Genomic DNA, 27484 nt, shown 5'->3' with positions numbered 1-27484 from the left:
TTTCATAACAAATTTCATATTACAGGATGGAGAGATCTTCTTTAGGGATTTAACTGTTGTTTCTACTAGGTGCAACTTTCTGCTGTGGTTCAGATAGAGACATGAGCAGTTTTATTCACTGTGACTTGCTGATTGTGCGACCCACCTTTGCCATGCAGCAGTACGAGCAGTCAGTGTCGGTGCACATCTTGAAACAACAGAACCAAGCAACTGGGGAATGAACTGAAAAGTCTTGGGTTTTTTAAATATGTAGAATTCTCTTCTTTGGAATGTGCATAAATCAAATTTTTCATCTTGCGTTAATTTTTATAACAGAGAGCTGGACTAGCAGAATGTGTTTGATATGGAGACCTAAGGCTGAGAATAAAATTTGAACTTGAAGGGGGAAATGAACATAAACATTGTTATGCAGATGATGAACAACATAGGCTTATGTAATGGAGGTGTTCTGAGTCATGAAGGTCTTCTGTGCAAATGTAGGTCAGGTTTTGGACAAGAACTCCTTGATCATTGCTCAGCTCTGCCAATTTTGTCACGTGCAGTACAGAAAGCATTGTACCTTTCCTCTGTCTGTAACACCCTGACTTCAGAAACATATTCCCTGTGGCTCCACAAATATTAATTGAGAGTATTCAAGGGTTTAGCAGCTTGATCTTAATTATTTACTTGAAAATACAGGCTATGTTTTTCCTGAAGCCTCTCTCCCATTGCAGGATATGACAGTGGACTGTTCCGCTCAGCAAGCATTTTATTTTAGCTTAGTCAGCTGCAGCCCATTGATTAGATCTCTCGATCTCCTTGTGGCTCAGACTGCACTGCAGTAGTTTGCAGTGCCTTGCTGGAGAGACTGCACATGCACGAGGGCGGCTCTGGGAGTCAGTGGGCACAGGGATGATGGTGTAGGCAGGACAGTGCTCAGCCTGTGTGGAAGAGCATGAGGAAGGCTGAAGAAATGTGTCAGCTAATTGAGAAAAAGGTATTTATTTTCCAAATGTCTGTGCGTAGTGTTAAAAATAAACTTCGCTGCAGTGAGCAAGGTATTAGAAGAGGAGATGATGGTATGTTTTTCTACTAAGTAGTTTTCCCCCCTCACTGGAAAATGAGCTATAAAATAACACAGAGGATAGGAACTTCTACATCCTAATACCCCAAATATTCAAATACAGAAGCCCAGTAGCTTTATACTTGCTTTCTACTTGAAATACATGTAAATCCGTAGTATTACGTAGGGAATTAACATTTTGGAGCAGAATAACAGATTTGTGGAGCTGTATTACTGTATTATGGCTTTGGAGGGAATATAATTTTTGTCTCAAACTTTGTGTTGTAAAAAGGTAATCACAGGAAAGGCTGAAAACACTGCATAGTCACGTTGTTCAGAGATGAGGAAAAGGAAGAAGAATGGACCTAGGTCTTAAAAATATTGCACATTTAATAAATGCAGTTTCACTGGGAATGGATTAATTATAAAACAGATCATCATGAAAATTACATTAAGGTTCTCATTGTTACTTTCATTGTTGGAGTAGCAAATTTGGACTTGAGAAAGGAGATTATGTTCTGGTTTAAAACATCACAGCTACAGAAATCCATTGCTGTTGAAATTAAATGTATGGAAAGCAGACTAGGCGATGGATTTGAAATTCTCTTAGCCAGGGAATATGGTATCTTGCTACATGTAGCTGTTTCTCTGCTTTCCTCACCTGGAAGCCCTGGGTCAGTGAGGGTGACCTCAGATCATCTACATCTGGTTGTTGTTGGTTTTATTTTATGTAGCAGCTGCTTAAGGGGTGAGAGAAAAAAGAGGGATAGCTCAGGCTCAAATTTTATGTGTACCTGCAGGGGACTGAGATCCCATTTTCCATCTCTGAGTGCTTTTACTAGCAAGCTGCAGGGGAGTGAATGTGTTATTCCTTTTGGTCGATGCTATTCCACTTGAAGCTCTGATTATTATTCCTGCTGGAAAAAAGAGGGAGTAATATAAAACTCTTACTGTGGCTAGTGATGAGGGAACAGAGGCTTTACTCCCTAGGCAAGTGAATGTTGGATTCAAGTTGGATTGCAGGTCAGATTTCCCCTCAGTCAGGTAAGTGCATTTGCTGCCAGGTCATATATTTCCTCCCTCTTGGTAATAATTATTCATGTATTCTGTGCAAAAGGTATCCTTTCCAACCTGTGTGTTCTTAAACTTGCACCTCAAAGCACTCTGTCGCTTAGGGCTGAGAGTGTACTCTGGAAGGAGGAAGGTGTGGTTTTCATGTCTGTTCAGAAGGTGGGGAGGTTTGAACTTCAGTCTGCTGCATATCAGTGATTGCCACAACTACCTCTTGTCTTCTTCCTCTTGATAGAAAAGAAACATCATCTCCATCTGACTACAGGAAAGCATTTTGAACTCTGAATCCCAAAGGAGATGTGACTCCAAAACATTTCCATTTTAGTAGTTGCCCTGTTCTGTTACAGCGGATGAAAAACTTATCTTTCTTGCTTAGCACTCCCCATTCTTTCTGTGGGGATATTCTGTGCTACTTGTTGCCTTATGGGACCTTGCATGTAAGAAATAAGTGCAGTTCTGAGTTTAAAATTCTCCTGTTAAAAATCGTGATAACTGAATAACAGGATTACAACTGAAATAAGCTTTTGGCTTTAAAAAATGCTCATTCTTAGCCCTGTTTCTACTGTGAGAAAGGCACTTGCATCTTCAGCACAAGTTCAGGTGCAGGAATCATGTGATGAGATGGTCAGTGCATGCTGTTTAGAAAGGCAAAATTATCTTGGTTTTTAATGATGTTAAAATTCGTTGGAAATATTGAACTCTCCTAAAGTGTAGAAGGAACGATGGCATTTTAACTCACCTGCTTTGTGTCTTTTGTTTTGGAAAGAATAGCAGAAGACTTAAATAGCTTTCTCAAAACTAAATTTCATGCAAAATTTATTGAATTCTTAAGATTTGCGCAGTTTTAGGAAAGGGGAATAGTGGCACTCAAATAAGAAACTCCATTGTGTGGATTGCTTTTGATTACTTGATTTTTGTTGGAATAAGAGTCTCTCAGCCAAGGTCTTTGCTTATGTCACTGAATTGAGTTTTAAGGTTATATAATATATTGTAATATTAGCTCATGCCTCTGATGAGCATGGCCATCAGATTTCTGTACTGTGCTGTTCACAGATACAGTCACTGCTCATGTGACCTAAAAGCAGCACTGAGTTTCATCCTGCTCTCTCCCAAGCCACCATTCTGCATCCCCCCATGAACAGGGAAGCACTTCAGCAGTCATCAGGGAAAGGGAGCATACCTGAAGTCGGCAGCTGTGAAGTCTGTAAAGTTGGCAAGCCACTGTTTGTATGGAGATAGATTGTGAGAAAGCAAGGTGGTGTTTGCAGAAAAAACACAAGTATGTTGGATGAGAACCCATAACAATTCAAATAGGAAAGGGAGACATTGCTGTTGACTTTTGGAAACTTATGTCCTCATGTTAGAACTTGCACTGGATGAAAAGGGCAAGAGATGAGAGAGATGATGATGAGAGAATCCCCTTGCTGGTTATTGGATCAGTTCGTTTTGGGGAGGAAGGGAGGTGTGTACATCAGATAAGTGTAGGAAGGAAAATCACAGTAGAACCATACAGCTGACCTGTATGGTGGGGCTGTCTGCATTGCTGCTCTCAGCTTCATTTTTCCACTTCTGAGGTGTGATATGCAGGCAGGGGAAGGTTCTCCCTAGAGGGCCCCCTCTCACCACATAGAGAGCACTCACAAACCACACAGGTCCACACAACGCTTCGTGTCTTTTGTGTCTTTAGGATGAAACTCAGCACAGGATGGGCCAACAGCCCTGGGAAGGGTGATGGGACATGGCAACAGCTAAACAAGACACAGGTTTCTGTTGGGATACAATATTGAATGTTTTTTTAATTCATTTCTGTTTAATTTTTTTCTCATTTTGTTGGTTTTTTTTATCATGTTTTTCTTTGGGTTTCTCTCTGTTTTACAGTTCTTTTGGGCTCTTCTTTTGAGGCTGTGTTTGATGCGTTGGCTTCCCATCCGCTGCTCGTAACCATCTCTGCTATGAGTTGTGAGTGAGCCATCACCATGCTTCTGGGTTTTCATTTTGGTTTGTGCTTTTGTTATATATGGAAGTCCAAATTACACCTGGTTTTCTTTTTTCTCTCATGATATGTTTGTTTTTCAGCAGGATCATGACAGCTACCTAATGTGATGCAAAGGCATAGAACACTTGGGATTCTGCTTGAGGGGCTGGCAGATATTTGGGGGGTTCCAGACTGATTTTGTCAATTCTGTGGTTTCAGAGGCGAGGGGAGGGGAGTTTTCTCATCTCACATTTCTGTCTCCAGCTTCCTGTATTCATTTCTGACTCCCCATGGGCATAAAATATGATGCAGTCATTGATGATGGTACAAAACACTGCTGTTTAAATTAGCAAGTCAAAATGTGTATGAGGGGTGTGGACTCTGTCCCCACCAGAAGAGGCAGAGATGCATATCCCTGCATCTCCCTCGTGAGCCTGTCTGAAGAAGCAGAAGGTTCCTAGAGGTCAGAGGGATACTTCCTTTTAGTTCAGTTAAAGCTTTCTTTCACTTTTCATTCTTATCACAACCTTTCCAACAAGTCATTTCTATCCAAGATATATCTCCGAATGCTTTCCATGACCTGTTGCATTTCCTCTCTCCCGTTACTACCTTCTCTTCAACCTGCACTAACTTTTTTTTCACGTTCTTACTGCTGAGAATCCTTTTCCTGATTCCAGGAGAGATGGGTTAATGATCCTAGATGGCAGCAGGCCTGCCAGGGGCAAAGGTGGTGCATCTCATGAGGTGTTTGCACAGGCTTCCAGAAAGGTGGGGAATAAAGCAATGGTTATGTTCCATGAGGGTACCACAGTCACAAGAAACAGCAGGAGGAAAGTATAGGCATCCAAATACAAGTTTTTGGGAAGGCAGCTGGAAACCGGGACATTCAAAATATCCAGTTTCCTTTTGCCTCATAGGAATAATTTTAATCTCTATGAATGGACATGGTGTAAGGAGCAGGGATTCAGATTAATGAGGAAATTTGAGCGCTCCTCAAATAAAAGGAGAGTGTACAGGAAAGACAGACTTCATGTGAATCGTGATGGAAACACTGTTGGCACTTGAAATACAAATGATCCTGAGTGTTTGACCTGGAGAATGATGAAAAGCTGATGGGTGTAAAAGAGCACCGTTTGGAAAGTGCATCCATTTAATTCAGGATTTTGTTACCTAGTTCTGTCTCTGTCTGTGAGTTAGTCTACATTGCTAATGCAGTGAAAGGAGCACAGAGTGTAGGTTTTGCTCTTTGGTAGTGATCTAACACATTCTCCCAAGCTGAAACTCATTTTAAACCAAGCTTCTAACACAATGCAGTGCTGTGTAATAAAGTACTTTAGCTTTGTGGTAGACACAATATGAATGAGAGAAGAGATATGCTTTATAACATTTTTATAGTAATACTGATGCATAAAAAAATAAAATCTATGGTGTAAAATTGTATTTCAGCTTGCTAGTTTATTCCATATTCATAATTCTGGGGATTCAAATCTGTTGGATTATATATGATTCCACAGTCTGAAGGTCCTAACTGTTACAATATCAATTCTGTGTCAAATGTAGACTGGTCTGACAACAAGGATGCTTTATGCAGGCTCTTTTCCACTGCTGGCCAGTGCAGTGATGGGTTGATATTTATCAGCTGGAAGAAAAAAAGTGTGAAAAGAAATCATCTGGAAAACTATGTTTATGAATTCAGAAGCAAAGTCAGTAATAGTTGAGTATACAGATTGTGCTACAACAAATGCTCAGGGAGGAGCTTGTTTGTTTGGATGAAAACCAGGGTGTCTCCACAGCCTGGGAAATACTTGATTGCAGTGACCAGTTCTTTGTGACCAGCAGGGCAGTCAAGTATGGTTACAAGAGGTGCAACCTTTAGGAGAAAAAGACACTGTTACACAGCTAGCATCTGCCTATTTTGTTTAAAGGACTCTAAAGGTCCTGTCAAAGCAATTGCAAAGTCTTGCTCAGTTGCAGTGCTCTCCCTTCTCTGAGGTACCATGTGAGAGAGGAGAGGAGGGAAAGCCTTCTGGGTTCAGGTGTGGGACTCTCAGGAACAGCCAGTAATGTTGGCTGTGGGACAGATGCACCACAGGCTGGGCTTTGATTTTCTTCTGAGAGAGGAGGGAATACACTTGCAAACTGCCTGGCATTGGCTTCAGAACAGATCTAATTAAAGACTGCACAGGTAGCCTGTCTGCCAGAAATAGTGAGTATTGATCTAAAACAATTTTTAGAGACATTGCTGACTGTACTGAAGCCAGCACACATGGTACTTGGTTCGGTACATGCACAGCTGATAACTGAAGCCATTGAAGCAGGGAAAGAGCATGAAAGACAAAGTTGCATGGACTGCAAAAATAGAATAATTTTGGTTCTGAAAATGTTACAGGTTACATGTTAGAATCATTCGCAATACACTCTTATGGCTCCTGAATAGTATCCAAACACACTAGCTTCCATTCATAATGGAAAAGAGAAATGTCCTCTTGCTTTTGAATGTGGAGACCAAGTTTATGGTGATGGCTGTATTCCAGTGGCCAGTATTCTGCTTTTCAGGAGCTCACATCAGTGAATTCTCTGAATTCTGAAAAATATTTTGCAGTCGTTTGTCAGTGGGAATCCTAAATTGCATAGCTCTGAGAGCAATGAGGTACACAATCACAAATATAATATCTCTGCTATTACCTGCTGTTAAGTAAGTATCTTATAGCTCAAGCTGGTGCACTGCAATATTAAATACTGCATCAAGTGCATGGGATATGCATATGGGTTCTCCTTGTGGAGTATTTGATTAGCATAAAAGAGTCGTAAGGTAGACTTGCAGCTTTTTTTTGCTTGGAGTCATTATGACTTAAGAGCTGTAATGTACATCACACAGGTGTGGGTATGTTACATGTTGTTGGTGAACTTGTTTAAAAAACATTTCAGATTTTATTCTTTTCGAGAATATTGAAATTCAAAGCAACTTCTCTGTACCCAAAAGGAAGCAACTGAATTGTTCACATTTAAAGTGACAGAAAGAGTGCTCTGCGATAAAAGTAAACAGTTTAAAGCCTAGTTTTGAAAGCACAGGCACAGCTGAAAGAACAAACCTGAACCAACTGACCTCTGTGGGACAAGTTACTCAACTAACTTGTTATTAATGTGCTCAATTTTGTGGTGGAGTAGGATCTTCATTTTGAGTATGTTTAGTTCTTTGGCCAAGCTTAGCCTTATGATGGAAGAAGTCTGGGCCTGAATCTGGTTTTGCCACAAGAATTTTGCAAGCACCAATGCTAAGTAGTCTCTTTAACTCTGGTGCTTCTAGTTCAACTGAGACAATTTGGTGGATGCCATTATTTAACTACAAGTTTTTCGGAACGACATCTGTGTCAAGTGAACTCACATGGTCTTATGTTCTTGTGGAGGAAGCAGTAGAAGGAGTTGGAGCAGTTGCTTGGCCCCCAAAGCAGCGAAAGCATCCAGATGGGACAAGTAAGTCGCAGGAGGACTGCCTTTCCACAGCCTCTGTATCAAGCCTGTACTTCTCAAGGACATGAAAAAGAGAATCAGGGAAAGAGAAAATAAAGATATGATATACTGGGAAGAATCTGGAAAAAAAGGAAGAACTCTGAAAGTCGGAGGTTCTTAATTTGTTGAAGTCTAACAGGGGATGCTGACCAGCAGTGGTCATCTGCCTTGTGTCAGAGTAGGTGATCCCTGTTTCCATCCTGACCAGGCTGACCTCAGGCTTTGCTTAGCTCATGTTACTCATGACTCAGTTTTGCACTTGCACTTCTTTACCAGCTTTTTCCTTGATCTGGAGTTTAAAATGGAAAATCTGGTCCTGGTTAATGCTCTTGTCTCTGGACTGTTGCTGTTCTAACATATCACTGTAACCACCTTGCCTTCTCTGTGGAGTAAGCTTTCCTAGAAACGCAGAATTGGAGAACACTCTCTGTTTAGCTGCTAGAGCACCAGGAGGCAGTAAGAACCTTGTATCCCTTGGCTGCATACAAAATAGCAGTAAAGACAAGAATTTCTCAGGAGTTTGCTGCACAGGGGAATCGGTCATCTGCTCTGTTTCTGAGATGTTTCTCTTGTCTCCCTCCAGCCTCGCAACGTTGCTGGTTTCCGAGGAACCGTCCGCTATGCCTCCGTGAATGCACATAAAAACAGGGTGAGTATTCTGGGGTTATAAGGAGTTATCAGTAGATAATTCCCCCTCAGAAACCTGTTTTCAGGAGCAAAGGAGCAAGAGGCATGAGTTCTGGTTTGTTATCCGCAGAAGTTAGTATATCAGAAGATTTTCGTTATGTAGTTAAGGCCGTTGACTGTAAAATCAAAATTATGATTTGTTACTGGATCCTCTCTAGTTGGCAGACTTAATAATTGTAATTATTGTATTGCCAGACACTTTTTAAAGGCAAAAGTAAACCACAGTGAAGGAGAAATCTGGCTAAGTGCCAGGCTGCTTGCTGCTGGTTTCTAGCACAACTTGACCAGAAATTACCAAGTGCCAGGTCCCCAAATCCATCCTTCACCTGTAATTTTTAATATTAACATCATGCCATCCAGTGAAGAGCCATCTGTTGAAAGCTAGGTTTATTTTTCCTGAAAAGAACAATTATTTACATAGTGTCTGGCCTGTTTCATTATAAATGCTTCTAGAAGGCTCATCTAACATTCTTCTCAAAACACTCCTGTGTCCTATTTCAGTAGGGCTCCTTTGCAGACACTAAACTTACGTGAGTTTGGACAATACTCTCAGGCACAGGGTGTGATTTTGGGGGTGTCCTGCACAGAGCCAGGTGTTGGACTTGATCCTGATGGGTTGCTTCCAACTCAGCATCTTCTGTGGTTCTAAATTCTGCAGTTCTGCTGCTAAGTGTCTGCCAGATGGAAACCATCAGCCTTCCTGCATTACCTCCAGGTTTCTGGCCTTAATTGGGATGAGTCTGTAGGATGACCTGTGACATAGAAAGAAATGTCAGGGATTTTTAGGGAAGGAAGTTACCGTCTACAAAAGGTAGAAAGTGTGATGTGGGGAGGGCAGTTGAATGCCATTTTGAATTCTTTCTGTTTCTTGGGAGACACAGAGAAACCTGAGGTATAATTTTTGCAAGAGCTGAGTAGGCCCAGCTGTAGCTGGCATCAGCTGAATGTATATTTAGACAGAAAAATTGCTGTATAATGCAGGCTATTTTGAGAAATCATATCCTAGACATTGGAAGTTGAGCACCAAAAATGAATTCGTGTGCTTTGACAAGTTCAGCCTTTATCCCCATGTTTCAATTTCCCATTCACTAGCCCAGGGGGAGAGTTGTATGTGGAAATGTTATAAATCTGTAAATTGTTGCAGTGCATGATCTTGAGTCTTTTGCAAAAGCCCTTGAGCAAATGCTGTCTTGTGAAAAGAGTAAAAATTATATTTAGGCTTAAAAATAATAATATGTTCTACATACATTTTGGGTTTTTTTCTCAATCTAGTTTACTCTGCATCCCATTACTAAACATGTATCTTTAGCCTTTATTTTGGCATCTTTAATCATTTAATGGGAAGTATGACTTCTCTTCCTGCCCTTTAAAATGAGGTGGCTCATCTGGAGAGTACACCTGGACCACTGAGCAGTGTGGAGCTTTGCTCCTCAGTCTTGGTGTCTCTTTTCTCCAGGAGATGGGTAGACATGATGATCTGTGGTCCCTCTTCTACATGTTGGTGGAGTTTGCCGTTGGTCAGCTTCCATGGAGAAAGATCAAAGATAAGGTAGGAAACCTGCTGTCTGTGTTTAAGAGAGGGTGCTCCATTTTAATTATTATGACTCTTTATTATTCCTCCTGCAGCTTAGTGCAGCTTTTTTTCTGGAGTAAAGCCAGAGTCTCCTTTTCATGAGATCTTGCTGCAAGATGCTAACCTGCTTTTGTGTCTTCTGATACACAGGGTGGCCTTTTCTTATTTGGAGTAATTAGACTTTTTTTATGCACGTTGTTAGTCATATTTGCTCAAGTGATTTTTACTTTGTTCTTGCAAAGCAAACAATAAAAGTGGAAAGACTGAGCTGTCCTTTCAACAAATAAAAAGAGCCTTTAGAAAGGCAGGAGGATAACGCCTTGCTGTGCCAAACAAGCCAAGTGGGATTTGAAATTAGAAAGTTAAACAGCATAAAGATAAGTGTTCATGTTGATAAGTGTTCATGTCTGTTGCAAATACTTTGTGCTAAAGAATAAAATCTGTGGAAAGAAGTAGGTCACCTGTGCAGAAAGCTTCTGACTCAGGATTCCCCTTTGACCTCTGCCTGCAGTGCTCAACCTTCTTGTGCTTGGTACAGCAAACAGAAGTGTATTGACACTGTGCTGGGTTTAGGAAGAGACTGTTCCAGGAAAGATAAGTCTTTCTAAATGAGAAGCAGTGGAAGAGTTTCTTGGCTCTGAGATTTTTGTTTGTTTTTTCCAGGAGCAGGTTGGCATGATAAAAGAGAAGTATGAACACCGAATGCTGCTAAAACACATGCCTTCAGAGTTCCACCTTTTCCTGGATCACATTGCAAGCCTAGACTACTTCACCAAGCCAGACTATCAGGTAGGAGCTTTTCTTTGCTCTCAGTGTGATGCATGGCACTCTAGATTGGCATTAAGATTTTTTAATGTTACTATGAATGTGTTTATAGCTGGCTGAGGAACACCTTTCCTAGGACCAGGAGAAAGAGGCTGGACTGTACAATTCTTCAAAATCTAAACAGTTTTTTCATCTCCTTCCACCACCCTGTCCAAAATAATCTAGTACTCCACATGAGATATTTCTTCCCAAACAACCCAGTACTTCTGGCTTTCATTAAAACACAAAAATTTTGAGGTACTCAAAATGTAACAGAATTTTAGCACAGCTTGCCAAGTTCTAAGAGGCTATACCAATAGTTCACCATTGCACACCAACCCCTTTGATTTCTTGAAGACTCATATAGACCTTGGCCATTATTATCTTTCTTTAATACTCATCTAACATAGGGTTTTTTCCTCCCATTCAGTGTTTGCTATCAGCCTATATGTGAGTAACTCAGACAGACACAACAGAACTGAATAAACTTAATTCTGTGTTGGCTTTTTTTATCACAGTGGTTTTCTCTGTACCTTAAAGACAGAGTGATGGGAAGAACATTTTATAAGCAGATCTGTGCAGTCTTATCTGAGTGCCTGCTCCTGTTGATAGTGCATCAAATGAGTGGGAAAGTGGTAGGAGAGTGTTCCAACAAACTCTCTCCAGCAGTGCCTTTGTGGGTTAGCCATGTACATGTTGTAGCATAGCAACCACAAATTTTTTAAAAATTAAAAGGAAAATAAAAGGCAAATACTTTCTGGATACTGCAATGGAAAAATAACATTTGCCACTAAGAGGGAGAGCTGTAGAGGGATGCAGATGGACTGATGAGATGCAGAGGAAGCTGGATTTGTCTGTCCTAGAGCAGAGAAGTCAAAGAGGGGATCTGATTGCTATCTTTCCCTGCCTCAGGGACAGTTGTGGGGTGAATAGAGGCAGCAAGGGAAATCATGACTGAATCTAGCAGGGAGAAAAATTCAGTGTGGGTTCTTATATATGAAATGGGTACTTACAAAAGCTGTGGAATTTACATCCTTGGGGATTTCCAAAGATTGGCTGGATGACAAATATGATCTGCCTTTTAATTAGTTCTGGTTTGAGCAGATGGTTAGTTCAGAGATTTCCAAGGCTCCTTTTGAATCTAAATGCTCCTATATTCTATTCCAGTTTAAAATATTTGTGTCCTAATGGTACTGGGAAGCCATCCTTGAGACTGAAATGGAAGGAAATGTTTCCAGACAGAATTCAGGCAGTACAAATCACAAACAGCTCTTTCACAGTAGGGCATTTGACTGAAGCTGTGAATTGCCTTTTTGCCTTCAGTTTCTTGCAGGTGCAGCTTGGGCAAGGAGCCTCCAAAAGGAACTCCCCACAAAAGTCTGGCATCTGCAGATTGCCACCTAACACTGATTCTTCTATCTTGACTTGGAGACTTATTCCTGACAGCAAATTCTCTAGACATCTCAGCTCCAGAGATGTATTTGTGTTGATTTATCTGGATGTATTACTCTGAAAGATTAAAAACTATACCAGAGGGCATTTGAGTTTGTCACAAGTATCAGACCCACAGAGAAGTAAAGGAAATTGGGAAAGTCTGTTTACTTATATATCAAGTCATGCTTAATTTAAATGTCAGAATTGAATTTGAAGTTTGAGATTCTCCTAAGCACATGTCATGCTGAGTGGCAATCTTATCACAGTTCTGGGCCCCTAAGATCAAGTCAGAAGAGAGAGGTACCAGGCTGTAACTGGTGACTAAGTGTGACCAGAGACCACTACTCTCTGATGAATATATGGAATAAGTTTTGCCTAAGCAGAGGTGAAGAAAATGATGGTAGAATAAAATAGACTTGGGTGTCAGGTGATGTGTTTTTGCACTTCTTGGGCTCATGGCCTCAGACAATCAGGTCTGTCCCTTTAATGGATCATTGTCAGTGTTGCTTCATCGTTAGGATCAAACTTTTAGTACTTTCACAGCAGGAGGATGTGGGCGTTAGAGCAGCATTTTGGGGTTTTCTGACTCATTTGACAGCGAGAGGCATGCCTCTTCCCTGGAAGAGTGAAGCTAGGATGTAGTAGAAAATATTTTGTACTACACTTGCATACAGTCCAGCTGGTAGAGGAATAGTTTCAGGTATGCCTGTGGAGGTGGCTGGCTTCTCTCCCCAAGGATCCATCTTTTTGCTATGAGTATCAGGAAAGTAATACTAGATATCTTCCGTCACAGTCCTAGTGTTTTCTCCCTAAAAATCCTTCTAGGACTTACAAATCAGGAGCATTCCCCTATCAAGAGGACTCCTACCACTGAAGAGATATGCCTAATATTTATTCTTAAATACTGTGTTGTAGATTACAATGCAGATTAGGAACTTAAACAACTTGCTATGCCCAAAATTTCTATTGAAAGATTCCATCTTCCTAGATAAGCCCCAAAGAATTCAAGGCTGGGGTGCCTGAACAATCCATAACTGTTTTGGTACATTTTATATGTGATGTTTCAGGATTGATTGTGATTCCTTTCCTGAGCCTTGGCCAAGGGAAGGCATTTGACAAGATGAATTTTGACAGCTTAGTGGGTAATTTGTGCACCATTGGCTGCTTCTGTCTCTCATTCTCTGGGCCATCAGCCCAAAACATGGCATGATACTACATAATGTGCAATTAAGCTTTATGTCCTTATGGACATTAACATCTTTAATAGAGAAACATACTGGGCCTCTTCTTTATCCCACTAGTGGTTTTGATACTCAGAGAGTTGGAATTGTCTTGCCCTGCAGAAGGAGACTCAGTATGGAGGCTTGCAGTGACTGTGGAAGCTCCTCTGATGCCTAATACTGTGTCTGCAGGCAGAGGGTCCCTAGACAGGATCCAGTAACTCTTTGCATGGCTTTCCAGGAGTAGTGGTTGTTGCTGGGGCTGTTCTGTGCAGTTTTCCACTCCACTTTTCTCCTTGTAAAGCTTTGACCTTTCATCAGAAATATAAAGGTTTCAGAGAAAGCTGAGAAGACTCAATATGTCCATTAAATAGCTTGAGAATAATAGCAGATGAGGACACCAGTACCCTTCAGTCTGAAAAAGACCCTGCAGGGAGTACAGTAAAGGGCTGTAAAATCCCTAATAGCCTGCAAAGTCAAGTGCAAGAGTTACAGAATAAGTTATAGCAGAAAGTAACAAAAGTTGTTTTGACTGAGTGGGTCCATGAAGTCATGCTAGGAATAAGACAGCTGAACTTCTAATTTTATCATGTGGTTTCTTACTTCAGACTGCTTCAGTGTCAGGAATGGAAGGTGGCAGAAGCAGTACCAATTTTTAAATAGCTTCAGAAGATACCACTCCCTGACATTGCCATGTCCATCACAAAGAACCAGAAGCTGTGATGAGACTGGGATTAGTGGACAGATGGGTGAGGATGATCTAATGAACAGAAGCCAGTATGGCTTTTATAAGGGCATCTGTCTACAAATGTGTGGAGTTCTTGCAAGGCATCTTTGAGCATGTGGGCATATTAATTTCTAAAAGAAACGTGACAGTAATCATTGCCGAAGTAGCAGTCAGAAAACAAATACAATCCTAAGAATTTCCTGTGCCTTGGTCTGACCGACCAGCTCAAGCTCTGGAAATTCTGTTAATCAAATGCAGTGTTACTGCAGGAGTGGAGCACCTAATTCTAGAGTTCTGGGTCACCAAAAGGAAGCAAAAAGATGGCTCATCTGAAAGCTGAAAACAGGCATTTTACTGCAGTTTGGTGGAAGGTAGTAGGAAATGGCAGGCTCTCCTGTCCTTCTGATCATGCTGATAAACAGAACTGGAATATAAATACAAATAGGGTGTTTGTTCAGGGTAAATTTTATTCATAACTTAGTGCTAATTTTATGCCATATGTCAAATGTGTTCGCTACCACACTGTCCCTCCCTGTAGAGCAGAACTGACAGGCTGAATCCTGTCAGTTCTGCATTATTTAACTGAATAATTTTTTTAGAAAAACAGGACCTCACCTACAGCTCTGTTGGCCTATAGCATCCAGTTTCCCTTTGACAGCAGAACATCAGTTTTCTCCGGTAATGCATTGGTGCATGGAGAACTATTGACAGTAGTTTCATTCTTTCCTAAAGGATATCAGTTCTTAGAAAAGCAACAAGCATAAAGCACATCAGCATGATTATTTGTACCTGCCATCTTATAAAGAAGATTGTATCATCCTTTTTAGAGTTTTATTTTCTTAGGCAGCCAAGTGTGTCAGGCCACATTGTGCACATTAAGCACAATGTAGGGCTCCTGACCTAGCCATATTTAAGCCAGACACTGCAATGAGTCTGCATCCTAGGGCTGCCTTTTCCTGTTCTGTTTATGTCTTCTGGCAGCCCTTGAACTCTGCATACCAAATGTACTGTTCTGCATAATGTACTGTCTGATCTAGAGGAAAGCTGAATTGGAGTTATGGATTGAAACTTGGAGTAACAAGTTAACTGCAATGTTCCATCGAGTCAATGTCAAAATGTTGCATGCATTTCTTTTGTAGGTTTGAAGAAGTTTCATTTATGAAGCCAAAAGCAGCCTGAGAAACAGCTGTTGCAGGTTTATAACTTTTGCTTTCATTTCTTAGTACCTTTCATAGGCGAACTGGAGATTATAAACTGCACTTGGTCCTTGTGCACATACTTCGGATTTTTGGTGAGAGCCACTTTCACCTACTTACCTTAAATTATTCTTGTAAATCTATTCCAGCTAATCATGTCCGTTTTCGAGAACAGCATGAAAGAAAGAGGCATCACTGAAAATGAAGCCTTTGACTGGGAGAAGGCTGGTACAGATATCTTGTTGTCCACTAGCACCTCAACTCCACCACAGCAAAACACCAGGCAAACAGCAGCCATGTTTGGGTGAGTGTTGCAGTTATACCAGTCAGACAATGGACAGAAAGCTCAGCTCTTTTTTTAAAGATTTCAACACCATTATGATTCTGGGAAGTTGGAACTGCATGGCAGCCACCACTTGATCTGACTTTTTATGTATTAATGTATGTCTGTGGTGGTGGATAGTGAGCTGAGTACCGCTGAGTGCATGCACTGCTCACACCTCCAACATAGCTTCTCAGCCTATTTACAACAGTCTTCATGTGCTGCTGCAAAGGTACACAGAGATTGATGCTCAGAGGTGGAGATGAGTCCAGATAAAAAAGGCTTGATTAGGCCTGGTTGCCTGGTCTGTCTTGGTGCTTTTTGGGGGAGCTGGCATTAGGGGATAACAATAATCCTTGGTAATGTTATAGAAGATAAAACTATAAGGCCTAGTAAGCCTCATTTGTTCATGCAAAAGGAGAGGTTTCTTCACAGCTCAATATGGTGGGGTGGGAACTTGAGAAGCTTGCAGCCTGAGAATCAAGGGTCCCAAGATTCTTTCACTGATCCATCCCACTGACTTTGTAACTTTACGTTAGATGGAATCCTCCTGTTCTGATTCAGGGTGTCATATCTGGGATAAAGCTGGACTGCCTGGTTTTCAACTTGGTAATACCCTAAAAGCTGCTAAGGAATTCCTGTGGGGCAGTGTGATAGGCTTCCTTCTTTGTATACTGATAATTTTACCTTTCTTCTTGTCTCTTCCCTAGGGTGGTTAATGTCACTCCAGTACCCGGGGACCTGCTTCGTGAGAACACTGAGGATGTCCTGCAGGGTGAACATTTGAGTGATCAGGAGAATGCTCCTCCCATCCTGTCAGGTCGGCCAGTGGAAGGTCTTGGTCAGGCTCCAAACACGGCTTTCAATGAGGGTGAAGTCTGGGAAGAGACAGATGTGAATCGCAACAAACTCAGGATCAGCATCAGCAAAGTAAAGAGCATTTCCTTGTCTCCCATGACTGTTGGATTTAGGGCAATGGTTTCATAGACTTGCTAGAAGCCACTCAGATCTACTGATGTAGCAATCTATGTAGGAAGCCCAAAAAGCACTGAAGAATTTTTCTGTTGAAAGGGGAAATTACAAACAATTTTCTTCACAGAGTAAAAGCCATTGGGATTAATTTAGATCTTTATGCACGTGACATTTTGGGGGCTAGTAATGCTCAAGTGAATCTTTTTTACAATCATATAATTATCTAGGATTTTGATACTTCAAGGAAGGAAACTCTAGTCCTTGCATAGCTGATACAGTACCAGAAATGTTCCAGGCTTGGAAATTATAAACCAAAATGTGTCCCAGCCTCTTGGATAAATAAATTTAATCAGAGATGTCTTCATTAGCCATATTTTTCTATATCTTGAGTCATCACTCATTTTTATCTTCCTTTTTTTAACTTTCCTTTCCAAGGGTAGGACAATCTGTAAAGATCATCTAACAATGGTTTCACCCCTGTGAAGAGTGAGAGAAAATATTACTTAATATTCTCATATTTCTGCATTCCAAGATCATATTAAACTTTTTTAGCTTACATAAAATGTATATACTTCAGTTGATTTTCCTCAATCTCTAGAGAGTTTCTCAGTGCTTTCTTGTAAATGTTACCTAATTTCTTGGAAGCATCCCCAGTGAATGATGATTCCATAGCAAAGGTTAATTATGAGAATCTGATAGTTAGTTTATTTATCAGATTAACTTGTGTATTGCAAGTAAATTAGTATTAGTGGTAGGTCATCACATACATACAGAATCTGTTAGAGAAATGTTCATCAGACTTAAAATGTTGTCAGGACCTATCACATCACAAACCTGTCTTTAATGGACATTTGTAGACTGACATGTTAAATCTCTCAGTCTCCTGGGGTTGACCAAAATTCTCTTCAGTCTCTACTGATACAAAGTTAGTCCTTATTTCAGCAATGTAGGTATCTCCACTATCTTTAGTCTTACTAGAAAACATTATGCATGGACAAAAAATAATCTAATCTAAAATAGTGAAAATTCTCCAATGCAAATAATTCATATCAGTGTTGTCTGTATGGAACATTAGCAGTGACATCCCCCAACACTGAGAAATTATGAACCAAGTTCAAATTACTTCTTCATCTCTCACTGGTAACTCTGCATTCCCTGAAGTTTTCATTTGAAGGTACATGAAATAAGAAAAGCCTGCTAGAGAAGGATAGTTCTGTTCACATAGTTTTTTTTAAAAAGAGTATTACAGAAAAATCCTAGTGTGAGTTTCTGTGCATTTCTACCACCAGGTGCCTTGATGCTCTTCAGTCAGACTTTGCATAGGGGAGTCCTTTCTATGTGCTAGTTGTGTGTCATGTCTTAGGTACTTCATTCACAAGTCCTGTCATACCATCAGCTAAAGGCAGGAGAGATTTCTAGAAGCTCCACAGCACAGCTAGATAACTCTCCTGCCAGGCACTGTGCTATTTGTTGTCAGGTTGCTGCTAAAGGAGCTTAGGGAGTTATTCAGCATGGCAGTGAGCACTTCAGCTCTGACAGGTTCTGTAGCTGCCCAGCAGTCTGTGCAGCAAAGCCCAGGGAAGCAAGCTTTCCAAAGCTGAAGTCCTTTCTCTCTATGAGGACTTTTATCTTTAGTTTGACTCTTGCCTGTCCTTTTGCTTTGCTAGACTTATTATCTTTAGTTTGACTGTTCTCTGAGAGAGGATCAGTTTTTATTTAAGTAACAGTCACCACGTGGAGAAAAAAAAAGATGCTTCAGATTTGATACCTAAGGGCACAGCTTTACCTCTGCTTGTAATCTGAGGCATCCGTTGTGTCTTTCAGAACCACAAGGGCACTGGTGTATTTAAACACCCTTCTGCTCTTCACAGCATCACATCCTTCACCTTCCAGTCCTGTAGCACTAGAATTAACTGGCTCTCCCTGTCTTGCTCTTTGTATTTAGGTGATGAGTGGATCTTGCCATGTTTTTTCTCCCTAATAACTCTCTAAGATGATCCTTACTTCCCTGTTTGCACAATTCAGATCTCCTTCTGTCCCACTTCTCCTATGTCTGTGTTAAGGGACAGGTCATTGTACTCCCACACCATTCCCCAGCTCTCTGCTCTTGAATCTTACCAAGTTGATGCTACCCAACAGTTACATCAGCACTTTTCTCCTTTCACAAACACTTTTGACCTTCCCTTGTCACTAACCTTCTCCCGGCCATGACTGGATTACGGATTAAATCATTACCATCTATTCTGGTTTTCCTCTAGTGCCTGAAAGTTCTCCTCCACTCTGCCTAGCTGCAAAGGCTCTTTAGTTATGCATTCCAGCTCCAGCCTGGGTGGTTTAGGTCTGCTGATTTATGGACACTGACTGACTTGCCACACACACATTGCATGCACAAAGGCAACTGTCTGGATCAGCAGCATTTTACTGAGATGCTGCTTGTGTCCACACCCTCTGGCATTAGTAGAGGACAAGGGAATGTAGGGCATGCAGCAGGGAAGGGTAAGCACTCTCCAGGCACATCCCCACGGAGAGGCAGTGTGTAGCAGCTGATGCTGCATGGCTGGCAGCACAGCAGTGTTGAATGCAAATCCTATGCTGCTGCTGTAGCCCTTGGACTATTCTGCCTCTGTGCTTTTTCCTGAGCAGGCCCTCTCTTCCAAGGAGGATCAGCACTGTGGAAGACAGAGGGCAGCTGTGCTTAGGTCACTTACTTTTCCTCCTTTGTCTGCTGCTAAATAGAAAAAAAATCAACTTTAATAAGGCCATGTGAAAGAGGAAATATGTACTGATAGAGTGTCCACGAGCATGTTCAGCTCGCTGCATCACTTTGGGTCTCTGGAAAGCTCTTACAGATGTTGTGGTTGAGTGTATGTCATGGAGGACTTTGTTTAGAGGACCGAGATTTAAACAAGTGAACAAACAAAAACACAAATAAAAACCCCAAACCACCTGGTAATTAGGAGATGCCTTAGTCATGTGAGATGTAAAAGTTTGTACATTGCAATGTAATGCATGGACCCTGCATAAATGAATGTTGACAAACAAGATTCTTAGACGTCTTGGATAAGCAGTTAGGGTTTGTGTATGCAGGAGATTAACCCATGAGAACTCCTTTAGATCAACACTGAGGGTAATTGAAATTCAAAGGCCACCTTGTAAAGATGGTTAAATATTTGAATTGATTTAAAATCCATACCTTATTTTAATACTAGCTGATTGCCAGGGCAGAGAGACCTTTGCATCGCTTCAGACATTGCTGGTGTAGATTGTGAAAATGCACAATTTTATGGGAGAAGGTCCAGAGCAACAGTGATAGATGAGAAATCAATGTCTTTGAGCAGGTCTTGAAGTTCTTTGTGTTTACCCCCTGCAGACTCAGTGCATGGTGGAAGAGGAGCAGAGAAACGGGGTGTGCCCCAGTTCCCCTGTCCGAGTGCCTCCGGAGTCCCCGACCGCACAAGTGCGCTCCCTCCGCTACCGCCGCGTCAACAGCCCCGAGTCAGAGCGGCTCTCCACGGCTGATGGAAAAGCAGATGCACATGAAAGAAGGTTTGTTCACCCTCTGTTGCCTCCTGCTGCTTTTAGCAGTCTTGAGGATTGACTGTTGAGACCAACCTAATCATTAGATCAGCAGGCAGTGCTCACAACTTTATCTGCATTGACCTTTGGTTCACCTCCTTCTCTACTTCCCCTTTCTTCATCAAAAATTTTGATGTCTCACATATGGAAGGCTTTCCCCAGAAGAGTCTGCAAGGCTTCTGGATGATCCCTGTTGAAAACATACTGCAGTTGTCCTAAAATCTGGGCAACAGACACTCTGGCTTTGTGCAGCAAGCTGCTGGCCTCTGAGATAGGCAGAGAAGCAAAGCAAGCAGCAGATGCAGGCCAGATGAGAAACATTGATCAGAACATGGTTTGGGTGGGTTTTTTTCCACAGGCCAGTAGAACTTAACAAAGGGGAAGGATGTTGTTGGGGGAAAATGGTTATCATCAGACTTTTTACCTTGAAGAAGCCATGGATAGTCATATCCACAGGGGAAAAAATATCTACAGGGGAAAGAGATGTTGAATTGGAAAAAATATCTACAGGGGAAAGAGATGTTGAATGTTTCCCTACAAGGGAAAGAAATACTGAAGCACTTCTTCATGTCATTATAGGTTCTAAAATATTTTTGCTTAAGCCTGTCTTTCTGAAATATACCAAGAAATTAGTGAGAAGGACTACACAGGTTTTCTGTTACAATCCCTGTCTTTAACCACAAACCTGATGCATTTTAATGGCTTCTTGTTGTGTCTCTAGGTCTCGAATGGATATCCCTGGCTCTCCATCACGGCTCGTGTGCTCCTCGCAGCCAGCCCAGATGCTGTCCATCGATACTGGCCAGGCTGACCGGCAGGCGAGCGGCAGGATGGACGTCTCTGCGTCCGTGGAACACGAAGCCCTTAGCAACGCTTTCCGCTCCGTGCCGCTCGCAGAGGAGGAGGACTTTGACAGCAAGGAGTGGGTTATCATTGATAAGGAGACAGAGCTGAAGGACTTTCACCCTGGTGCTGAGCCAAGCACCTCTGGAACCACAGATGAGGAGCCTGAGGAGCTAAGGCCTATTGAAGATGGGGAGGAGAGAAGGCGCCTGGGGGCAGATGCTGCAGTCAGGCCGAAGACTCATGATGGGCGAAGTCGGGGTATGCAGCCTGTGACTGAGGAGGACAGTTCCCATAGACATGAAGGACCTTCTCAAACAGTGTCTGACAGTAGACATGAACAGCAGACAGGAAGTCCAGCCCACTCCCCCTTACATTCAGCACCAGCTCTCCGACAAAGGAGACGAGAATCTGAACCTACTGGTCCTCAGAGACAGGTAAGATCCCTGGGTCTGTACCTTGTTGCTTAGCATAGCATCATCTTAGGAAACCTCAGCTGTGCTGGAGAAGTCTTTGATTCCAAGCATGGATGCTCTTGTAAAACTCTTCTGACGGTGTTGGCAAATGTTGGGAACACCTTAGAAGTGCTCCCTATAGCCAGTGACGTCCTTCTAAGGACACACTGTTATGAAGATCTTTCAGCCATTTTGGTACAGGGACAAGAGGAGAGCACAGCTATGATTGTGGGTATCTCTAGTCACTCTTATGCCCTCCCACAGTGTTTTGTTAATAGCTGCTTAGTTGTATGGAGGTGTTGCTAGCAAATCTTCTCCACATAGTTTCTTAGTAGCAACCGCAGTGTATGGCAAGAGAATGCCCTCTAACCTAATCACACATCAGCACTGCACAGGCCCACAGCAATGCAAATCATAAAATAACTCCCTGAAATTAAACTTTCTTCTAAATATCTAATTAAAAGTTTAGAGTAGCCAGCACACACATCCCATCCACCTTACATCAGTGAGAGGCATTGCTGTTACCATGTATTTACTCACAGAAATGTTCTTTACCTCCTGTGTTTTTTCCATATAGTTGTAGAGGGCTTTTTTCCTTTCAGTTTTGCTTTTTTCCTGTGGTCCTCTGATGCTATAAAGCAGTTCAGTTTTTAGTGGGAGATAATTTATCAGATTACCTGGAAAAATATTGTACACTAAGCTCTGAGTTCCTGTGATACCTAATCTTCATTTCTCAGAAGATGGCTGTCCCAGAGTGTTCAGTGCAAGAGATAATCAGACTGTTCTTGTAAGAGCTTTTTGTATTTGTATGTTGATGAAGATCTCTCATGCATGTGGGATCCATAAGTGCAGCAAAGAGCAGGCAAGTTTTGGGCCATGTACAGAGTGATATCCTCCTGTGACAGACATTTGTGCAGTCTGCTCGTTCCTGTCTGGAAGATGGTAATTTCATTTCCCCTTCCCTCTTGAGCTTATTCTCCAAGGAAGTGTTCACTGGACTGGAGCATGTTAAAAGAACATCCTCCTGTTCAGTTCTTGCCCAGATTCTTCTCTTCTCTGCATCCCTGAGAGGTACAAGAAAAAAACCATGAACAAGACAAGAATCTATGTAAAAGGAATCAAAGCAAATCTTTGTCTGCCAGGCAAGATGTTCCTTGCTAAGGTGTATGAGGCTGCAGCATTTACAGGAAGGATAGAAATGCTGGCAGCAGGCACTAGTGGGACTCTCCTGCTGAGCATGGACTAGAAGGAGCATGTGCTTCTCTTGGAGACTGCATTCCAGTTATGAGATTGCTAGGTGGAGGTGTTTGCTGTATAAAGCCAAAATGTTGAATGCCCCAGATACCTAGGGATTGTGTAAGGCAAGATTGGCAGAGTGGGAAGGGTCTGAGTCTGAATTTGCTGTGTCTGTACACTTTTGGGGTTGGTCAGTGCAAGATCTGCAAGATGCAGTGAACATGGTAAGAGCCAGCTGAAAAGAATCAGCTCTAAAAAACAAGAGACACTTCACTGACATATTTAGTGTGGTTTAAGAAGGCTGGAGAGGTCTTCTTGGCCATAGCACATACAGCCCTCTGTGAAATGACTGGGGGAGCTGGGTATGATGCAGCACAAAGACTTCTTATCACTGCACAGTGATATTTAAAAAGCAGGCAAAAAAGGTAAAGGAATGGGATTCAGGATGATTGCTGCTAATATATTAGGCAGCCTTTGCTCTTCAGCAAACTGCAGTTTTTTGTTCCTGTATTCTGAAATACCCTTTATTTACTCCTTGGCCTAGCTTTGTACATACAGACCAACACTGGACTTCTTTGGCTGACTGGCATTTAGTTGTTCTTCCTTGGATGTCTGGATCCTTCAGTTGCTACTGCAGCTCTGCAGTGATACTCATGTTTTTCCATTTGCTGTTACAAAACCAGCTATTAGCTCTCAAAGGTGCCTAAAGGGAAGTAGAGGCCTGTTTTCCTGAGGTACAGCAAATATGGAGAAACAGCTGGGACACTAATAAGAAGTTGAGCAAGGACTTAACTAGTAAAAATACTGAAGGCCTCATTAGCAATTACAGATGTTTCCTGTAGCTCAAGCTTGTGCTTCTCTGGGTTTGAGTAAAACTTTGATTAAGTTGTGTGTGTGTGTGTGTGTGTGTGTGTGTGTGTAGGTGAGTAAATCATCCTTATCTTTAAGTAATAACTGAGCCTTTAAGATAGGTAAAAATTCCACTAAATGCAGAACTACCATGACTGAAGTCATAGGCTTTGTTGTACCCATTTGTCACCACATTGTGGTGTCCCAAAAACTGGTGACCATCCCTTGGTTTCAGTAGAGTACTCACTGAAAGCAAATGGGGAATCCCTGCTCTAATGCTTCCTTCTGTTTCTCCATTCTCTGGCTCCAGTCTATGAGCCATCACTTGTAACTGGCAGAAACACAGGGACTTCTGGATTGTCATAGAATCACAGCACACCTGAGATTGGAAGGGACCTCTAGAGATCATCTAGTTCTACCCTCTGCTCCAAGATGGATCACCTAGAACAGGTTGCTGAGGATAGTGTCCAATCAAAATATCTCTCAGGATGGAGACTCCACAACTTCTCTGGGCAACTTGTTCCAGGTTTCAATCACTGTTACGGTAAAAAACATTTTCTTATGTTTAAATGGAATTTCCTGTATTTCAATTTCTGTCCATTTCTTTTTTTACTTTCCCTGGACATCATTAAGAAGAGTCTGGATCCATCTTCCCATCAGGTATTTATAAATGTAGATAACAATCCCCCTGAGCCTTGCCTTCTCCAGACTAAGTAGTCCCAGCTCTCTCAGCCTTTCCTCAAATGAAAGGTCTTTCAGTCCCTTCATCATCTTCGTGACCCTTCGCTGGACTATCTGCAGTGTGTCCATGTCTCTCTTGTGCTGAGCAGCTCAGATCTGGAACACAGCACTCCAGGTGTGACTCACCAGTGTTGAGCAGAGGGGAAGGACCATGTCCCTCAGCCTGCTGGCAGCACTCCTGATGCATCCTGAGGGGCTGTTGGCCCTTTTTGCCCCAAAGGCACCTTACTGGCTTGTGATCAGCTTAAAGTCCACCAGGACCTCCAGCTACTTCTCTGTCAAACTGCTTTCCACGCAGGTGGCCCCCAGCATATTCTGTTCCTGCCCACGTGCAGGACTTCGCACTTCCCTTTGTTCAACTGAGTGAAATTCCTTTTTTCCCATTTCAGCAGCCTATCCAGGCACCTCTGAATGTCAGCAGAACCCTCTGGTGTGTAGGCCACTCTTCCCAGTATTGTGTTATCTGTGAATCTGCTGAAGGTACACTCTGTCCCATCATCCAGGTCACTAATTAAGTTGTTAAATAGTAGTGGTCACATTATCAGCCCCTGGGTGCAACCCTAATGACTGGAGGTTTTTTTCTCCAAACACCGTATTTTATGACCAGGAGCCCTCCCAGTTTTCAGTCCAATTCACTATCTACTTATCTAGCCCATATTTCATCATTTTGTCTATGAAGATGTTATGGGAGACAGTGTCAGAAACCTTACTAAAGTCGAGATCAACAACCTCCCACCCAGTCCTCTCCGCACAGAAAGCTCTCGGGTTCATCAGACATGATTTCCCCTTCGTATTCCCATGTGGACTGCACCTTCTTCTCCTTCATATGTTTGGAGATGGCTTCCAGGAGGATTTGCTCCATGTCCTTTCTAGGCTGACCAGCCTTTAGCTCCCTGAGTTATCCTCATTTAGAGCTCAGATGTTTCTTCAAAATGTCAGTCTTTTGGAAGACAGAAATTGTAGCGCAAATGTGAGAGCTGGTGCTGTCCTCGTGAAAACTCTGTGGGTGTAAAAGAGCATAGAATGATCAGATGCTGCTGTGAGGAAAGTCAAGTACAGAGGAGGCTTTGAATAGCCTGGGGGAGTTTCTGACCCAAATATTCTCACATATTTGGTATCTCCCAGTTTCAGATGACAAGAAAATGGCTGCTGTGGAGCATAGATCTCATGGGGAGACCTGATACAGAGAGAGAACAGAAACTATGTCCTGTTCAAGCCTTTTTCTCTGTGCCCCACTCAATACATCTGTTTAGCAGAGCTCTAAGGGTTTGCTTTAATGTATGCATTTCAGGGATGTACTAATAAAACTCAGCCTTTTTTTATGCACTAGTGTGCAGATAAAGCAATAGAAAAAGATGAAGAGTGACTGGAAGAAAAGATTGAACCTGCACTTCTGTTCACATATTAATCCTGACATAGGGTTGCTGTTATTGTTGGAAATAATTTAAATCCACACCTCTCAATATAATTTAAAAATCTGTCAAATTTTTTAGTATGCTGAATAAATCCACTGATACTTGTCAGAGATGGCAATTTACTGCTGCCTTCTGCACTGACAAGAATTAAAAGTGTTCATACATGTATGAGTTTTAGAAATTAATTCTGACTATAGGTCTGTGCTCATACTTATTTCTTGACTCTCAATCTCCCCTGCTGCTAGTGCAGTTGGCATTGTACAAAATGTTTTGGGATTTACCTGACTAAAACATGCCTGCCCAAATGACATCACACCTAAAAAGCCACAAGAGAAATGAAAAATGAAAGTGGGAGATGATATTAACTCTGCTTTACCTATCCTGGAATATATTCTGCAGAGTTCAGAAAGCATTTTGCTTAGGCTGTCTCTTACAGTCCTAGAGTTCATCTGTTAGAAGAGATCCCAATGTGAAGAGGCACTGGTATATTTTTCCTCACCAACTCAGCTGTGTAGTTAGAATCACTCTTCAAAATCGTCCTGATGCTATCTTTGGCCTCTTTTCTCCCACAGCCAGGAGAATGCCACAAGTGGACTTGCTTAAAATTGTCCATGTCTCAAGCCTGAGAGGGGAGCAGGGGAAAAGGTGCTGTGTGTCTTGGTTTCCTTTCCCTTCTACAGCATCATCTGTGGACAGACCTGAGGAACCATTTCTCAGTGGTGAGAAATGGGCATTGGCAGAGGAGGGGAAGACTCACTGCTCCTCACTCCATGTAATTCCCATTGAGCTTTGTTTGATACCTGTTGTAGATTATGTGATTCTTTGACAGTCAGCTCCCCTGTCTTCCCTCCACATGAAAAGAGGAGCTTGTCAGCTGATGGAGAAGGATGAATGTAGAGTTTCCTTACAGTCTTTAGATTCAGGGTCCCTGTGCATTCATGTGTTAGGAATAAAGGATCAGCAAAAGGATGATAGTAAAAGTAATGTTAATATATGCTCTTTATATATATATATTTTTATATATATATATATATATATATATGTATATCAGGTAGTAGCAATCAAAGCCTTGAGCTCAATAGACATTCCTAATTATGTTTTACACCTGTAAAATATATTGAGTTCTACCAACACCACATTCTCCTGGGACTTCACATACAAGGTGTCCTCCTGATCCTGTCCAAACAGAGCGGAATAGGCCTGATGGAAGGTGGCCCAACCTGATTGCTGCAAAGGGATAAAAGGGGGCAGCACCTTTAGCATTGACTAAGTAATTTAAGCATTAGAGCATCAGTGAGGAAAGGTGGCATGTCTGTAAGCTCAGCTTCACCCTGGAGGCAGCAGTACCAAAGTGCACTTGCTGATAGGGTGTTGTAATTGTTCCTTCATGGCCTGGGGAGGTCCTTGGTCCTGTGCTATAGAGGAGGTCTCTCTGGGTAGCTGAAATTATCTTTTGTGATCTGAGAGAAGTCTTTACCGTGATGGATGATATACACCTTGGAAATCATACAAAATGCTGAACCCAAACATGGCGCAAAAATTAGGAATAAAAATTCCAGTAATGTCTGCAATGTGCAGCTTGCAAACAGTACACCCAGGACTGAATTTCTACACTGTCTATGCAAAGAAGAAATGGTTGTCTATATGAGAAATTAGAGCTGCTGTCTAGATTTTATTTGTCTCTCAAGTACCCTGTATGACAGCATTACATTATTATTATCTGAGACTTTGATCTATGCAGTGACATGCAGTACGTTTAGGACTGTGAATAATTGCTTTTCACATTTAATGCCAACCACGAACTGAGTAGCTCTCAGGCACTTCTGAAGATAAGAT

At 41.9% G+C, this 27484-nt stretch overlaps 1 protein-coding gene across 3 annotated transcripts in view; it reads left to right on the top strand.

Moving 5' to 3' along the window:
• The window catches only part of TTBK1 (tau tubulin kinase 1), a 103909-nt gene that overhangs the window by 46787 nt on the left and 29638 nt on the right, over positions 1 to 27484 (top strand). For 2 of the 3 annotated variants that reach the window (XM_085054523.1, XM_085054522.1), the window contains exons 7-13: positions 8182 to 8247; positions 9742 to 9834; positions 10522 to 10647; positions 15389 to 15543; positions 16272 to 16491; positions 19904 to 20079; positions 20831 to 21389. In XM_085054523.1, coding sequence (XP_084910649.1) covers positions 8182 to 8247; positions 9742 to 9834; positions 10522 to 10647; positions 15389 to 15543; positions 16272 to 16491; positions 19904 to 20079; positions 20831 to 21389 — 1395 coding nt within the window. Of the gene's footprint in view, positions 1 to 4022; positions 4073 to 8181; positions 8248 to 9741; positions 9835 to 10521; positions 10648 to 15388; positions 15544 to 16271; positions 16492 to 19903; positions 20080 to 20830; positions 21390 to 27484 lie in introns of those variants that run through there. The other variant, XM_085054524.1, reaches the window with a different exon arrangement.

This window comes from Lichenostomus cassidix, chromosome 3 (genome assembly GCF_008360975.1).
Source record: "Lichenostomus cassidix isolate B80296 chromosome 3, HeHo_3.0, whole genome shotgun sequence".
Classification (NCBI taxonomy): domain Eukaryota; kingdom Metazoa; phylum Chordata; class Aves; order Passeriformes; family Meliphagidae; genus Lichenostomus; species Lichenostomus cassidix.
The sequence above is the reverse complement of the archived record's forward strand: the minus strand, read 5'-3'. Positions and strand labels throughout refer to the sequence as shown.